General features: G+C 32.0%; 2 protein-coding genes across 3 annotated transcripts in view; both read left to right on the forward strand.

Annotated features, from left to right (window-relative positions):
- The window catches only part of LOC139514603 (cytosolic phospholipase A2-like), a 104,608-nt gene extending 98,240 nt beyond the window's left edge, over window positions 1-6,368 (forward strand). For both annotated transcript variants that reach the window (XM_071304015.1, XM_071304018.1), the window contains 3 exons: window positions 1,911-2,080; window positions 3,761-3,947; window positions 4,760-6,368. In XM_071304015.1, coding sequence (XP_071160116.1) covers window positions 1,911-2,080; window positions 3,761-3,947; window positions 4,760-5,010 — 608 coding nt within the window. In that variant the 3' untranslated portion in view covers window positions 5,011-6,368. The remainder of the gene's footprint in view (window positions 1-1,910; window positions 2,081-3,760; window positions 3,948-4,759) is intronic.
- A 9,253-nt stretch (window positions 6,369-15,621) lies between these two features.
- The window catches only part of LOC139514604 (cytosolic phospholipase A2-like), a 29,755-nt gene continuing 26,903 nt past the window's right edge, over window positions 15,622-18,473 (forward strand). Inside the window, exon 1 of the mRNA XM_071304020.1 lies at window positions 15,622-15,767. The gene's annotated coding sequence lies outside the window, so the exon portion shown is untranslated. The remainder of the gene's footprint in view (window positions 15,768-18,473) is intronic.

Raw genomic sequence — 18,473 nt, forward strand, 5'->3', positions numbered from 1 at the left:
TCCATTTTTAGGCACAGGCTCATATAAATTTGACTTTTGAAAATTATGCTAAGTCTGATATAACAAATGAGTACTCTATTGCTTTAAAATACATGATATATTATATATTAAGGCATTTTAAAAGTATTTTTTTGCAATATTTAAATTTTATAAGCCCCAAATGTTGATAGTTGAAATTTCTCAATTTTAAACGTCTAAATTTTAACACGCAAAGTTGAATATAGAATTAATCATATTGTCTATAATATATATCCTATTGCTATGAAACTTTGTAAGCAGTCTTGTAATATATTAAGCTTTAGTCATACCAAGTTTTATTAAGATTGGTCAACTTTTTTCTATCCTATTAGGTCCGAGTACACAGTTATCGTCCTTTGATTTTCGTTGTCCACGAATATAGTCCTTAGTGTGGACAGTGTGTTACTTGCCAATTTTTGTTATATACCCCTTCCAAATTTATTTCTCCATGTTTTATGCCTCATATAGCAAGTTTGGGGGGTGAAATGACACTGTAAAAAAAGTTGGGTCATAAATATTAATGTAAAGTAGTGATTAGGTCCAGCTGAAAAAGGTCAAAAATTAGCACTTCGGAAGCTGTCAAAAGATTTCAAGACCCCCTTAACATAAGATTGTCCATATTTTGAGTTAGAGCTGATGAAGTTTTCTATAATTTTGATATAATTTGTCCCAAAAGTAGTACAACACACTGTAAAAATATTATTGAGAAAGCGCAGGTGGGTTTTTTTTTATTTTCATTTATTGTCTAAAAGAAATGCACTACAAAATAACTGTGTACTCGGACCAGATGTATGTTTCATTATAATACGTTATTATGATTGGCTAACATGAACTATCGCGTTATTCCTTACTCAACTGCATTACTCAATAAAATATATCAAATCATGATGACACGAGGTCCCACAATAGAGTGCAAAGGTAAATTGAATAAAAAACTTCATAAAAATCTTGTTTTCATGATCCTAGCTAATAACTGTAATTATAAGTATTGAATGCTTCTTTTTGTAACTTCATAGGGTTGTAAAAGCGTTGACCGTGCGCACATTTTTAGAATGAAGCACTTCCGCGCTTCATACAAAATGTACTTCGGTTTACGCTTTTACACCCCAATAAGGTTACAAAAAGAAGCATTTAATTTTTAAATACAGCACAAGGTGTTTGCCCATTGAGTGAATGATCTAACCAATAACTATCTGCTCGTTTCATGATCAGCGATGAGTGTTTATGAGATTAACATAGTTTCAATGTTTAAATTTAGTGTACGATGTATTTTTAATTTGACGCAAACTTCATTTTAGATTATGACACGAAATGAAATTAATAACAATTATTACTCTTACCTACTTATTTTTAATTTGAAGGCATGGAATATAGGTAAAATTGCAAGAGACAACTCACTGAAGTACACTCAACGATTGCGATTGAAAAATTATACTCGTCATTATTGTTGTAATGACAGCACAGTTTCGATCTATGAGTGTTACTCTCTTCTAAATCAATGTCATAATTCTATATCGTAAACTTCATACAATTGAAACTATCTTGCGACAAAACTTTCAAATGAAACATTTGTTTATTTTCATCAGCTACGACTTGTTGTGATATTATCATTTTAAAGGATAAAACAATATCTACTATCAACATTCAACAACAATCTGCAACAACTGTCCGAGTCAATCTCAGGGATCTCAATCAACATGCATTTTCATAATCACAGGCTCTGAAATACAAAGATACCGAACGTTGTTAAAATAAATGAGATTTGAAGTGAAATGAAGATAAATCGGACATAAGACTTCATGCGTTTATATATACATTTTTATTTACTATGTTAAAAGATTATATGGCATATGATAAAACAGGTTTATTCAGATAAGTTATCATTTTCTCAGCTTCGCCTAAGAACCTAATGAAGAATGACCTTGAGAAGTTATGTTTGATCGATGCTGGATTAGCGTTTAACTCTCCGTATCCACTTCTCTTCCAACCCGGTAGGGACGTAGACCTCATCCTGTCATTCGATTTTACAGACCGAAAAAAAGATTCCAATGAACCTTTCAAGGTAATAGTATTTGACTCATGAAAAAATATATTAAGGATGTTTGCTTGTCACGTTTTGGAGTTTTTGTCAGATTTTCGAAATCCTCTGGATTTATCCATTTGAATGCCTTAAAAAATTTTGCCCACAGACACCCATTTTTCTTTTTATAAATCTTTTGCATGTATAATTATAAGCCATTTCTTAAGTCTTATATATTTTTTATTTATTTTTTAATAGTTTTTGAGAACTTTAACTGGTCAATGATAAAGCTATGAAAAATCAAGAGAGAACATTTCCCCGCCAAAATTCCAATGGCTAATACCTCGAAAACAAGCACATTGACCCCTATATTTGTTTTGCTTTTTTGATTCCTCAATTAATCCTCTATAAATATATACTTGTTTTATGGAAAGTTATTTATTTTGAAACTGAGCAGCAAACATCCTTAAATGACTTTACTATGTTAATATGCTTATATATTTTTATAATACTTCGCGCGTGTTGTTCGTTAAATCGAAGTTCTTCATTGGTCAAAATTCGATCATGACGTCAAATTTTCTTGCTTTCTTATGCATTTCCGATTGTGACGTCATGGAGAAAAGCGACCATGCCTGATGACGTCACATTGAAAGAACACATCTTTTTGCAGATTAGAAGGAAGATTGAATTTGTCTGCATATCGTATAAAATCATTCTAGAGAAACAAATTCTACCATCAAATCTTGTGCAATACGATATTTATCCAATCTCGACAGTTTGATTTTAGATATTTAAATACTACCATGTAAATTTGAAAGTTTAACTATCTTGAGTGGACAAATACCGCATTACACTCAATACAGTAGTAGGTTACAAGAGCGCAATTATTCGTAATTCATTTTCCATAGGGTACCACTAGTGTTCCGTACTTTTTTTCTCGAAGACTACACAAACTAAGGAAAAACGGGTAGCAGTTTCTGTTACCAGAAATGCCAGTGTTGCATTACAACTAAAAAAATATATAGGGTCATGCGGCTCAAATTGACTTAAAATGCAGTTGAAAAAGATCGTCTACTTTTTTCGCTTAATGAAAAAGGCATATTTGTAATGGGTCCGACGTGCAGAAATGGAAGATATTTTCTATACTTCGTAGAATGTGAATATGATTTTCGGCAATTTTTAAACCTAATTGGATAAGCTTTTGATTAAATGTAATTTCAATCCTGTATCAACCAATCAGAAGCCGTATAGGATTCTATTCTGAATACCATCTTTGGGTAAAAAACTTGCCGGTAAAATGTAAACAAATAATTGCGCTCTTGTAACCAGTATAATCTATATATATTTTGAAATTGGAATATAAAAACCATCTTGGCATGTGTTTGCAATACGTAGTAATAAGATTTCCAAATTCAACATTGAGCATACAACCAACCATTGCAACTTCGTTTCTTATAAAAATTCAAATTGCTTATTCTTATATGTGTATTTTTGTTAAATGTTTTTATGTCATTTCTTCTCTGGAACGTTTTCATATGAAATCCTAATCTATTTGGTTGTTTTTGCAGAAATTACCGATTAAAATGTCAAAATTAGTAAAGTATTTGAAAAAATTATAAATGCACATTAATCACACTTCCTATTTCAAAATTGGTAAATACGTTTATGCTAAAATATTTTCAATATTAATCTAATGCTGAAAATTGTGTTTTAAAATTTTAGACAATACTAACAGCAGAGGATTGGGCAAGAAAACATGACATCAAATTTCCAAAAATCAACATTGACATGTACGAAGGCAAAGATGTGCAAGAACTGTACGTTTTTGAAGATGAAAATGATCCCGAATGTCCTATTATCATGCACTTTGTATTAGTGAATAAAGACTTCCGACTTTTTAAAAAACCAGGTAAGCACGTATATAATAGCAACGTACCAAAAACATTACTATCATTGCAACAAAATGCTTCTTATGTTAATGTTCTTTAGTCTAACAATATACTTAAAACTAATAAAAACGGATAAAAAAACTCCACTTTTGATCGATAATTCTATTTTCAAAGCATATGTTGTATATTTTTTTTTAACATTTTCCTTTTGAAAATAAAATGTTTTTATAACTCTGATTAGCTGACTTATGTAATCACAGATACAACAGTACGCTGCTTCACAAAAATATTCTTATTATTTTAATAATGCTTACTGTTAATCGAATATATATAAATTGGGACAATTTTCCCCGCATATTGCACGATAGAATATCTTTGGAAACCAAATATAATTACAGCTGTCATACAAGTAAGAGGTTACGCTAGCTATGAAACCAGTTTTAATCTATAACTGTTTTAAGAAAATCCTTGTACCGAATCAGGAATATAACAGTTGTTGTCTATTCGTTCCACTGGTTGAAATATAGTCGAGTGTTTGATGTTGTCAGGTTTTTTGAATTTTCCCATTTTTTTTCCTTGGAGTTCGGGACGTTGATAAATGATAATATCGCCTGGGAAGAAATTAATTATCCAGATAATAAATTGTAAAAACTGATTGCTGTTCCACTGTAAATAGTAGTCGTTTCATGTGACATATAAACGTACCAAAGTAGTGAACACTGCGTTATCGTCATACAAATCAAATAAAACAAACATTTGAAATAACTGATCAAGCCATGTGTCGTAAGGTGTAATTTTAATTATTCGTGTAATACATTATTTATGATTTTAGGAGTCGAACGACGTGAAAGTGAAAAGGAGAATTGTCAGTTTGCTAATTTCACAATTTATGATGATCAGAAAACATTTCACTGCACCAACTTCCAGTACAGTGAGGAGAATTTTGACAGATTGTCACAGCTTTCAGAATTCATAGTTTTGAATAACACTGTTCAGATAGAGGCCTGTATAAAGAAAAGCATAAAAAATAAACAGAAACGGCAAAAGCATGAACGGAAAAGGCACGTTTCGTCGCCTGTGTAACATTTTTCTACTTGTATAGAATAGGACAACTGTCATAATTATATTCATGCCTTTTTTTCTTCACATTTATACTGTTCGTTAGACATTCTTTCTTTTATTTGTCTAAGCAATGCTCCTTTTCGTTGCATAATTTCCTATTGCTTATGTCTTTTGTGTGTACATATTCATTTAACATTTTATGACGTTTTTACTCATTTAGGACATTTTTACTTATATGACAAATGTTTTTTTTCGTAATGCAAACTGACTACAACAATGGTTATATGTAATTTTGAGTATCTTATGATGACGATTCTTGACTGTCATTAATGTACTGCAAATTAATATTTTTATTCATTTATTGATTGATTGAGTTTTTGGTTGCTTAACGTTAATAAGGCGTTTGACTTGATTTGTGTAATTACTATATGATTTTGCCGAGATAGGTAACGATACACCAAATTCATACGGTTATAGAATTATATCCTGATTATCTGTTCAGAAACGTATTGCTAATCTACACAAAATCATTCTGAACCTTTCATTCGGGTCAATTAAAATTGTTGAAAATAAAATCACTTTTCCGCGATAGGAATGTCATTGCAAATAGAAAAAAAAACCATAGCCCCCCCTTTTTTTCCATAAAGTAAATTGGTACAATAAATAACTAACAAAGTGTCTTGAATTTTTCATACACCGTTATTGGTTGGTAACAACTCATTTGTGTCTTACTTCATGCAGTTACAGTAACATTTTTATTGTGTATGGATAATAATATGTAAGGTTTATATGTAGATTAATTAGTTAGTTTTATTCCACATTCTAAATGAGCGTAAGGCATATTAAAACCTTAACACATTAGAAAGGAATATCCCACTTAAGTATGGTCGGTAAAATAGAATTCTAAAATTTGCAAATCTTTGTAAAAAAAAAATACCTTTTTGACGGTATTTAAGTCAGAAAATGAATATTTAAAGGTTTTTCTTGTCGTAGAACTACCTCGGCGTGTCAGGATTGCCCAAATAAAGACCTCCCTACGGTCGGTCATTTATTTGATCAAATCTGACACCCCTTGGGGTGTACTACAACAAGAAAAACCTTAAAATATGCATTATCTATAACATAGTATTATGTATACAAATTTACCAACTTTAAATCGTAACTCAAGAATGAGAAGAGCGTTAGAAAATAATATAAACAAAAGTTAGCAGCATAAGAAATCTTAAAAAAAAAGGTTTAAACAATGATCGGTTGCCTTATTTTATATATTTATGTATCATATATATATATAGATCAAAGGTTTTTTTTCAGTAATGCGCAGAATTATATATGAGAAATTGGAAATAAAATGAAAATAAAACTGAACACAGATTTCAAAAGTATAGCGTTGTAATCCTTTATAGATCTAATACTAAACATGTTAACTGTTTCCATGGAGTTATGCGTTCATATTGTAACAGTTTGTTTGTCCATCTTATATGTCGGGCGTTACGCTTTACTACGGTTTGAAAGTCCAGTAAATAATGAAAACGCTGAACTTTTTACATTTAAGATACAAATGCATTTTTAAGACTAAAATTATTTTACTATGTGAAAAGGTTTGAATCAACGAGCTTCACACTGTAGAGCCATCGATATCGTATATTTAGCGAAACATTTTGAACGCCATACAAACTTTTGTTCAGCACAAAAAGATCTTATTGACCAAAATGTTTAATGATCTACAGAAGCTTGTTTTCTGCATCTGATTTCATTTAGATAGGTGCAAAAATAAATTATCATCTTTTGTGTTTACTTGATTTGTATGTACTGTAAGAGCTGTGATTACATAACTTTAACTTTTGTACAAACTACTTTCGTTTTCAATTTTTATAATATTACGATTTTCGAAAATAAGCATATTAAGGTGTTAAAACTAATAAAAAATATTTGTTATCATCAATATTTATTGAATATGCGTAAACTTTGATGCATATCAAACTAGTAGTTTAATCGATATGGATCATACCATTTCATAAAGTTAATATTATGCAAAAATATTCCCAAAACATCATGTTCGGTTAAGATTAGCATGACGTGAACGTCAAACTACGGTTAGTCAAGGGGCTAGTCAAGGGACATTTCAGATCGTTTCGTATCTTCTATCTGCAGCTCAAACGAAAATACATTTTAAATCATTAAAAGTATTTTCCTTTCGTCTCAAATTGTAAACATTGAGGTTCAACTAAAATTGCGTTAAATAAAGAGCCTTTTTGTAGGTAAGGTCGCAGTTGTACAGGGATGACTTCGGATAGCTTATTTAAGACATGTATACATTTTTCTCATATCATAAAAATCTATTTACGACTGTTGTATCTTTTAATAGTGAAGGCAAAAAGTATTGATATGGGCTGAGCAGCTGCATGGAACATTTTTATCTTCCAAATGTCAACGCTTCTAACAATTCTTTTTCCGCTCAGATTGAAAACAATATATGTCGCCTTTTTTCGTCAAAAGTATGCAATACGTTTGCAAAAATTATCACATTTAACTTACTAATTATTCTGCTATGTGATTTCAAAGACGCGCACAATACGAAATTGAAACAGTTGAAACCCTTAAAGTTATCATATGCCCTTGAAACTAGTTAGGTATTTGACAAGAGCTCCTCTGATGAGTAGGAAAAACTTTCGTCTGACGTTCTTCATTTTAGTTCCAGTATATTTGATATATATTTACAGGTACTGAATGGTCAATATTTGATAATACGAACACTTCTCATTTAGATAATAGTTTTTAGTTTTCTCAAATAAAATTTATTGAGTGAAAAGAATGGTAAAATATCATTTATGTAAAACAACCCGATATAAATTACATTCTCAACAAAGCTCTTTTGTGTAACACACTTGATAAGTTATTCAGCCTAGTGAATAATTTAACATTTGTAGCGTTTGGGAAAACTGATTCAATCCACCATTTTCTACATTTGAAATGCCAGTACCAAGTCAGGAATATGACAGTTGTTGTCCATTCGTTTGATGTGTTTTATCATTTGATTTTGCTATTTGATGAAGGACTTCTATTTTTTAATTTTCCTCGGATTTCAGTATTTTTGTGATTTTACTTTTTATACGAAAGAGATGGGCGATATCTAAATAAAATGGTTATATACCTCCACAAATGCAGGTCCCTGTAAGGTATCAGTTACTCATTTATAATATAAATCAATCTTTGTGTCTATTTAGATAGCGAATTTGAGATCAAAGGCAGAACACATATAGTTTTGGTTAAATTTATTCACAACTTTTGTTAACTCGTACCGACTTAAACAATTAAAGCTTGACATATTTTATATACAAATTCATTTTATTTTGAATTGTTTATTTCAATCTCAATCTTCGATTACATTTACTCAAGATTTCAGTGTCAAGTCATTGTATCATCTATATATGTATACATAGAAAAAAGCAGATATTGTGGTATCATATAAATGTCTTGATATTTGATCCTCCAAATTTACATTATTGAGCTTCTTCAATTCATCTACTTCGTAGAAAACATTTAAACGTGTGATTCATCAATTTTGTTTGCATTATTGCTTCTTTCCAAGAATATAAAATAGAATGTTAGAAATGTGAATTTCATCAGTACTTTTTTTATATCTTTATTATATGTATATTTGAGCCTCCAAATTTACATTCTTGAGCCTCTTCCATTCATCAACTTTGCCGAAAAAAGTTAAACGTGTGATTCATCAAAGTAGTTTGTACCATTGTTCTTTTTCGAGAATATAGAATAAAAAGTAAAATCACAAAAATAATGAACTTAGAGGAAAATCTAATTGGAAAGTCCATAATCACATGGCAAAATCAAATAACAAAACACATCAAAAACGAATGAACTAGAACTGTCATATTCCTGACCTGAACAAACCGTTGAATGTGTATTTCTTCAGTACTGAATAAGGTAAGCTAAAACTATTGATATTTCCAACATTTTCACATTTGCATTAATGAATATTTAAATAAACAAATATCAAAATTATGTTGTCAAACTAAATAAAGGCAACAGTAGTATACCGCTGTTCAAAACTAATAAATCTATTGACAAAAAAACAATCGGAGTAACAAACCAAAACTGAGGGAAACGCATTAAATATAAGAGGAGAACAACGACACAACATTAAAATGTAACACACACAGAAACGGACTAAGCATTAGACAAAATCCGATGAGAATAAAAAATATAACATCAAAACCAAATACATGAATTTGGGATAGAAAAGTACCGTGACACGTCTTATAGTAATGTGAATTCACACTAAAATATAAGAGAAAACAAACAACACAACGGAAACACAACGAAAAATGTTACACATACAGAAATGAACTATGATATAACAATGGCCATTTTCCTGACTTGGTACAGGACATTTTTAAAGAAAAAAATGGTGGGTTGAATCTGGTTTTGTGGCATGTCAAACCTCATACTGTAATGGCAATGCTAAATATAACATTAGAATGACAACATACTTTTGGAGTGTCAAGAACTCGTTGGAAGTACTTGATAAATTGCATGCTTATATTGGTGATTTTGAATCTGTTCAAAGTTTTGATTTTTGTACCCTGTATACCACATTGCCTCACATTTATTAAGAAAAAATTCACACACCTAATTAAATGGGCATTTAAAAAGTCAGAATGCCAGTATATATGTTCAAACTCTTTTAGGTCATTTTTTAGTAGCAATAAACAAAAAAACTATGTCAATTGGACATGTTTTGATACTATATATGCACTTGAATTTTTACTAGATAACATTTTTGTTCGCTTTGGGTATTCCGTATATCGTCAGATTATCGGAATTCCAATGGGGACTAACTGTGCACCACTTATTGCGGACCTGTTTTTGTATTGCTATGAGTTACAATTTATGAAAACAATTAGCAAAGACCCATCGAAACAACATCTGATAAACAAATTTAATAATACTTTTAGATATTTGGATGATATTTTGGCTCTCAATAATGACGACTTCAGTATGTATATTAAAGAAATTTATCCTGTTGAACTTACTTTAAATAAAGCTAATACTAACAATGACCACTGCCCTTTCCTCGATTTTGATATCTATATCACTAACGGAAAGCTGAATACTAAAATGTATGATAAAAGAGATGATTTTTCATTTCCTATCGTTAATTATCCATTTTAAAATGGTGATGTTCCCTTGTCACCATCTTACGGTGTTTATGTATCTCAACTTGTACGATTCGTTCGTGTATGTAACAATGTTTTAGATTTTAACGAGAGAAAATTATGTATTACTGAAAAAATTTTACACCAGGGTTTTCGATATCACAAACTAGTCAAAACATTTACTAAATTTTATCATCGGTAATAGGACATCATTCGTAAATATAGCTCAACATGAAGACTTCTTATACGTTCAGGTATTTCACATCCAATTTTTTATGGAAATATTCTTTATAAAGCACAAAGGTGTCAGTATTCACCTCAAAAACTAACAAAACCTTTGAATAGACTTATTTAGAAGGGATATAGTTACGATACTGTTGTCAGGTCATTAAAGGTTGCATATTTTGGCGTTAATATTAATTCACTTATAGGGTCTTTGCATCGGAACTAAACACATTTATTAAAAAAACCAGTTGTTGGCATGACACGGGTTATGTTTTTCTCATATATGCTATGATGGTATGATATTAAACCCCTAAAGGGAAGGATTGTGACTGATGTTCATATGATGAAATCATAATATTTCAGTCAATTTAATTGAAGTCTGGAGCTGGCATGTCAGTTAACTGCTAGTAGTTATTTATGTATTATTGTCATTTTGTTTATTTGCTTTGGTTACATCTTCTGACATCAGACTCGGACTTCTCTTGAACTGAATTTTGTAATTGTAATGCGTTTACTTTTCTACATTGGCTAGAGGTATAGGGGAGGGTTGTGATCTCACAAACATGTTTAACCCCCATTTTTTGCATTTTTGCGCCTGTCCCAAGTCAGGAGCCTCTGGCCTTTGTTAGTCTTGTATTTTTTTATTTTAGTTTCTTGTGTACAATTTGGAAATTAGTATGGCGTTCATTATCACTGAACTACTATATATTTGTTTAGGGGCCAGCTGAAGGACGCCTCCGGGTGCGGGAATTTCTCGATACATTGAAGATCTGTTGGTGACCTTCTGCTGTTGTTTTTTTATGGTCGGGTTGTTGTCTCTTTGGCACATTCCCAATTTCCATTCTCAATTTTATAATATTACAGGACTACAATGCAAATACATAGGAGAACGTATTAGGCAAAGAAACACATGAATAATACATAACAAAAGGCATCAGGTTTAAAATTCAAAACGCCAAAAACGCGCCTTGTCCACACAAGACTTACCAGTGACATGACAATCACAATTAAAACAAAGGAGTAATTAATCTGTCATTTTATCATGATTGAATATACATTGGACCATCACCAAATATACATAAACTGTTGAAAATAAAATTGAGAATGGAAATGGGGAATGTGTCAAAGAGACAACAACCCGACCAAATAAAAAAACAACAGCAGAGGGTCACCAACAGGTCTTCAATGTAGCGAGAAATTCCCGCACCCGGAGGCGTCCCTCAGCTGGCCCATAAACAAATATATACTAGTCCAGTGATAATGAACGCCATACTAATTTCCAAATTGTACACAAGAAACTAAAATTAAAATAATACAAGACTAACAAAGGCCAGAGGCTCCTGACTTGGGACAGGCGCATAAATGCGGCGGGGTTAAACATGTTTGTGAGATCTCAACCCTCCCCCTATACCTCTAACCAATGTAGTAAAGTAAACGCATAACAAAACGCACATTAAAATTCAGTTCAAGAGAAATCCGAACTGTAAAAAAGTACATCTAGTGCAGAAACATTAGTAATCGTTATTGGGATGTTTGTATTACCAATGTATTTTCAACTGATCGGGCGGAGCTTACGTTTTAATTTGCACATGTATAGTCTATTTGAACATGTATGTAATAAGGATGATCGCCGTTATTATCATTACTGATTTCTTATCACCTAGCAATGCCATCTAAACATGAAAGAATATCGACATATGCAGATTTTGCAATTGATGTCGTTCATGTCCACAAATTCCAAAATGGGATAATTTTTACTTGCTTTCAAACTCATCTTTACAAGAATTCAACGGCTGTGTCTCATTATCTATTTTGTGAATACACATATAAAGGCTACATATTTTAACCGGATCAATGACCATAACTATCATTAATAAGTTTATCTCAATACAACTGTCTATAGATGGACTGGTCTATAATGAGTAAACCTGGTAAACTCCTCCCAGTCAAGTCAAACTAGATATCATTGAGATGGGAGCCATCTCTGTGGGCCCCGCTGTGAATAATGTGCATTAAAAAATTGTATCTTTACCATAGGACATGGGTTTGTCAACTGAAATCAAAGTTTTTGACCTTGACCTTTGACCTAGGAAGTTGTAAATAAATTATGACACACCCTTTGGTGTTGGTTTATAAACATGTCAAGTATAAACTTTGAAATGATGACGGTTCTCAAGATATAGAGCGGACACGATCTTTACCATAGGACATGGGGTTGTCAACTGAAACCAAAGTTTTTGACCTTGACCTTTGACCTAGGAAGTTGCACATAAATTATGACACACCCTTTGGTGTTGGTTTATATACATGTCACGTATAAACTTTGAAATGATAAAGGTTCTCAAGATATAGAGCGGACACGATCTTTACCATAGGACATGGGGTTGTCAACTGAAACCAAAGTTTTTGACCTTGACTTTTGACCTAGGAAGTTGTACATTAATTATGACATACCCTCTGATATTGGTTTATAAACATTTCAGGTATAAACTTTAAAATGATAACGGTTCTCAAGATATATAGCGGACACAATCTTTACCATAGGACATGGGGTTGTCAACTGAAACCAAAGTTTTTGACCTTGAACTTTGCCCTAGGCAGTCGTTCATAAATTATGACACACCCTCTGGTGTTGGTTCATACACATGTCAAGTATAAACTTTGAAATAATAACGGTTCTCAAGATATAGAGCGGACACGATCTTCACCACAGGACACAGGGTTGTCAACTGAAACCAAAGTTTTTTTACCTTGACCTTTGACCTAGGAAGTTGTACATACATCATGACACGCCCTCTGGTGGTGGTTAATAAACATGTAAAGTATAAAGTATGAAATCATAATGGTTCTCTAGATATGGAGCGGACACAAAGTGTTACGGACGGACGGACGGACTGATCACTATAGGGCGACCCACCTTTGACGGGGCCCTAATTAATTAAGTAATATTTCAGGTCAATGGTTTCAAACTATCGCAAACATTAATTTTAATCGTCATAATCTTTACAAGTACTACACCGATCCGGAACGATTGAGGATTTATCACTATAAATGACTATATCAGTAATGAGCCGTGAAAACATTAAATTTTGAGTAAACGTTATCATGATTTGAGATTCAAATGTCTACTTTGAAGTCTGTTTTAGTAATCTCTCCGACCCGGTGCAGACAAATGGAAACTTTGACTGTGATGCAGACCTACCGAATTAGACTATTTACCGGATTTGTTATCACATAAGCAACACGACGGGTGCCGCATGTGGAGCAGGATCTGCTTACCCTTCCGGAGCACCTGAGATCACCCCTAGTTTTTTGGTGGGGTTCGTGTTATTTATTCTTTAGTTTTTTATGTTGTGTCGTGTGTGCTGTTGTTTGTTTGTCTTTTTCATTTTTAGCCATGGCGTTGTCAGTTTGTTTTAGATTTATGAGTTTGACTGTCCCTTTGGTATCTTTCGTCCCTGTTTTATCAATCTTATAAAACAAGTCGTACAAATCTTTTTCTCATCTTTGCATAAAATAATAGGGTTACTTGAGTGTTATTGTGCAAAGTCCAGTTAAAGATAAATGAATGGAAATGTTGGTTGTAACTAAATTGAAATTTACTAACAGTACTTAAGTATTATTACTTGTACCAGTGGTTCAAGTCGGAAGCTCTATGATTTGAAGTACATATATCCTTATTTACTTGTAAATCCGGACACACAAAGGATGTAAATGATAGCTTTTATACTAAATGATCAAGGATGAAAGTTCTATTCATAAATGACCTATATTAATAAGTATTGTTTAATTTAATTTCTAATTTGAGATTCATAAAAATGAAGGTGGTATTGTGTTTTAGAGGTTTATCGAAGCCAACATGGCCAAAGTGCATAATTACTTGTGACTGCGGAATTGCACGTTAACAAATCAAAAAAATTAGACACACATCGTAAATGACGGAAACACATCGTTATAGAACTACATCTTAAATACACATAATTAATGATCTCAATCAAAATAAATCAATGGTTCTGAAATTTTTATCATAGGTTTATGTTTTACTTGAATTCCTCTGAAACTCATGACATAAATATAATAGTAATAATTACTGACAGGCTGTTAATCGACTAGTATCTTTTTAAAACTTGGACGACAGTTTGTGAAAGGTGTTGATGATATGTTTTCAGGTTTATATGGCATATAAGAGAGACACGTGTAAGTGCCTAAAGGTAAAATTTAAACGACGGCAAGAATGATGAAAAGGAGTTATTTGGAACTAAAAGTTGACCTACAAAGTAAACGTTTTGATATTTCATAATCCCATTTACCCATAAACTAGCCTGCAAGTTGAAAATTATTCAACCAGGTTACGGTAGCACAATACAAAGATTTTTTTACTTCCAATCACTAACCTTTGAACTTCTTTAACTTTCTTATAAATTCATAGAAAATAATAAAGAGGTATACATAGATAGATAAAAGATTAATCTTTTAAATGAATGCAATATTTGTATTATGCAATTATTATGTAATCAATTATTATGTTAATAGTGGCAAAATCTGGGTAAGTTCACTTAAGTGAATTTAGCTCTATCATCTCTTTAACTGTACAGAAAATTTTGACGAAATCTTAATCAACACATCATGGGCTTCAAAAGGATGTCTCAGATTGTCCCTATGGTATTCCATTCTCTCATAAATCTCGAATTAGTGTAAACATCATAACCACATAAAAGAAGATAATGTTTAATTAGGTGTAAAATTTGTTCTATACATTCTATCTGAAATCTGAGACATCCTTTTGTAGATAATGGCCATAGGAACAACATATAATAAAATCAACCCTCTAGGGATACCTATGCAGAAGCTAATTTCATTTGAAAGTGGAAAATTGGTGAAAAATATTTTAGACACAGTTTACATTAAAATTGGTTACATAATTATTGCATAATACTAACATTGCATTAATTTGAAAGGGTAATCTGTTAGCTATCCAAAACTACCACTTTTATAAATTTTCAAGCATTATTAAGAAAGTTACAGCATTTTAAAACTTGGGAGTTGGAGTTTTTTTCTTTTGTATTGTGCTACCTTAAACCAAACATTTCTTTTTATGAAAAAGACTTGTCTAAGTACGGAACTTTGTTGTTCATTTGTTCCGTTCATTGATAGCGTTTAAATTATACAGTTTTTATGGACAACCCCTTTTTGAATTTGTCGGGGAGTTTAGTATTTTTAGTATACTTTTGTACTTCCTTATGTGAGCCTCTCCCATTTATTAACTTTGTCCAATATATAAGTGTGTGATTCATACATATAGTTTGTATTATTCTTCATTTCCTTGAAATGCAAACATAAATGTTGAAAATGCGTATTTCATACTCATTCTAGAAGGTAAGCTAATTTATCTTAACTTCGCGTTTTTCTAGTAACAAACACAATATTTTGTGTAATCTAATATTGTAGTAAATTTGATTTTATTATAATATTTTAAAATTAGCAATAAATGTAAACTTAAGGAGAAGTGGTATAATTATTAATGGGAAAACTTTCCCCAGAACTCCAGAGGACGATGATTTGATGATATAAACAAATAAACATGTCTATTTATAATATTGATATGGTATCGAACGTAAATGCAACAAGTTGTTGAAGAACACCAGGGTCAGGGTCATCACTTATAGAATTCTTCGCATTATTTTCAGTTGTAGGAAGGAAGTCAAATATCGTTGGTAATACTCAGTAGTTTGCCTGCAGACCATGCAAGCTTACCATGAACAACAATTAAAAAGTTTACTCAGTGGCTGTACCAGCGGTGGTTGTCTGTATTGGTTTTCTTCGGAAAATCCGAAATATTACGTGAATATTACGGAAAAGGAGACAACATTTATTTTTTTTTTAAATTTTATTCTGGAACCCCTCTTTTTGAAATTTCTGGATCCGCCCCTGTTACTTATCTACCACCACATAATCACGATTTGCTATATATCAAAGTTTCTTGTAGTTTGGATTATCATGAAGCAGATATATGAAAAATAAGATGTGGTATGATTGCCAATGAGACAACTCTCCACAGGAGACCTAAATGACACAGAAATTAACAACTATAGGCCACCGTACGGCCTTTGAACATGAAAAAAGCCCATGCCACATAGTCAGCTATAAAAACCCCTGAAATGACAATTCAAACGAGAACACTAACGGCCTTATTTATATAAAAACATTTACGAAAAACAAATTTGAAACACATAAACAAACACAACCACTTAATTAAAGGCTCCTGACTAAGGACAGGCGGCACATACATACATACACAATGTTTTTGTGTGTGGGGGAGAACATGTTAGCGGGTTCACAACCTCCCTTAATCTGAGACAGTGGTATAACAGTACAACAGAAGAACGAACTATAAAAATCAGTTGAAAAACTTATCAGATTGACGAAAATACAAGTGAACGTGGCAGATTTCTCTTGTACATCACAACAACAAAAAGACATTGAGAACAGTTCGGAGAGTACTCGCAGTTAACTGACGGCTAGTTTAAAGCCACTAACAACTTATTAAAAAAAAGATCGTGCATATAAGACTTGTCTGATAGCTACCCGCATTAAAACAACAGAAATTTGTAACAAATCAAAAATGCTGCTTCATGTAGCTTTAATTGTCACGTATGCATAAATTGGTTCCAATATCAAAGGCAATGCAACAGGAAAAAAACATCCAGATTACTATTTCCGCAAACCTTACTCGGTATGGTTCAATAACATTAACGGTAACAATTTTTCTGCACCAGATGGTTCAACTGAATTGGTAATGTATTGGTTTGATTGACAGCTTTGCTTGTACAACAATGCCATCAATTTCTACAGCTTATGCTCTGATCGTGGTAAAAGGTTCTAATAATCTTAGAATCAAGTCATGCATAGTTGACATGAATGGTTGAGATATTATAACTCATTCTGCGTTATTTGATACCGTATCTTGCCTTTGATAACTTACATGTCGCCTTAGGATTTGTTTGTCGAAACGCCGACCTTTTCTTTTCCGGAGACAGCATTCTTTTTTTCAGAGTAATTACCTTTCCCCGGAGATGCTTCGGAGGGTAATAGTAACACAATGCTTTCTTCAATCCTTCTGCCCGTCCGTCGGTCTGTTCGTTCGTAGTGCATTACGAATAATTGTTCGGCGGCCTTCAAATTCTCGGCCGCAAATTATCATTATTCCCGCCCAAAAATTTCAGAATGTATACTTGTGTCCCATGCGAACAAAATTTGGCCTTTTCGTTTAAAACAATTGTTTTTTTTTCGCTTGTGGAATACGCTATAATAAATTGATTTGAACTAAGTAGAGAAAGGGAGACAAACACAATTTTACAACGATCAAGTTAAGGTGTATTACTTACGTCAAAGTATACGATTTTTGTTTAATTCGGAAGTTAAATGGTCAACGGGAGACAACAATGAACATGTTTTTGTAATAGTTTCTGCTTTGCCCACTTTCATTATTTAGAAATAAAAAGTGGTAATTATTATTGAAAGTTCTAACGAATTTTCAGAGATTTGTTACAGAAAAATGTATCAAAGTTTTGTTTATGAATTTGATATACCATGGCCATGATATATTTTGATAAAACATAAACAATAGAATAACACAGATGCATTCAAAACCGAGGTTATTTCAATTTACCAAAATTATGAAGACTTAATTTAAATACACATACTAGATATCATGTGTCATAATAAAATTATATATCGGTGAGCAATTTAAAAAAAAAGGATCAGTTTTTATAAAAGCAATTCTTGGGTTATCTCGCATGGAAATGTCCAATGTTCTTGAACATGTTTGTGTAACGTTTTGAATGATAAGTTCGCTTTATTGCTAGGGTAACACTATATTTTTAATAGAAGGGTTACAGAAAAACAAAACCATATAATTATGACGTTTGGTACGGCTTTTTTATTAAAGACATTTGAACGACATAACTGCAAATAAAACTTTCCTAGACGACATAATTATTTGGACTACATAATAACATATTCGCAGCAAAACAAATTTAAATGGACTCAGCAATGTAAAAAGGTATAACAAAACCCAAAATA

Source organism: Mytilus edulis, chromosome 3, assembly GCF_963676685.1.
Source record: "Mytilus edulis chromosome 3, xbMytEdul2.2, whole genome shotgun sequence".
Taxonomy (NCBI): Eukaryota; Metazoa; Mollusca; class Bivalvia; order Mytilida; family Mytilidae; genus Mytilus; species Mytilus edulis.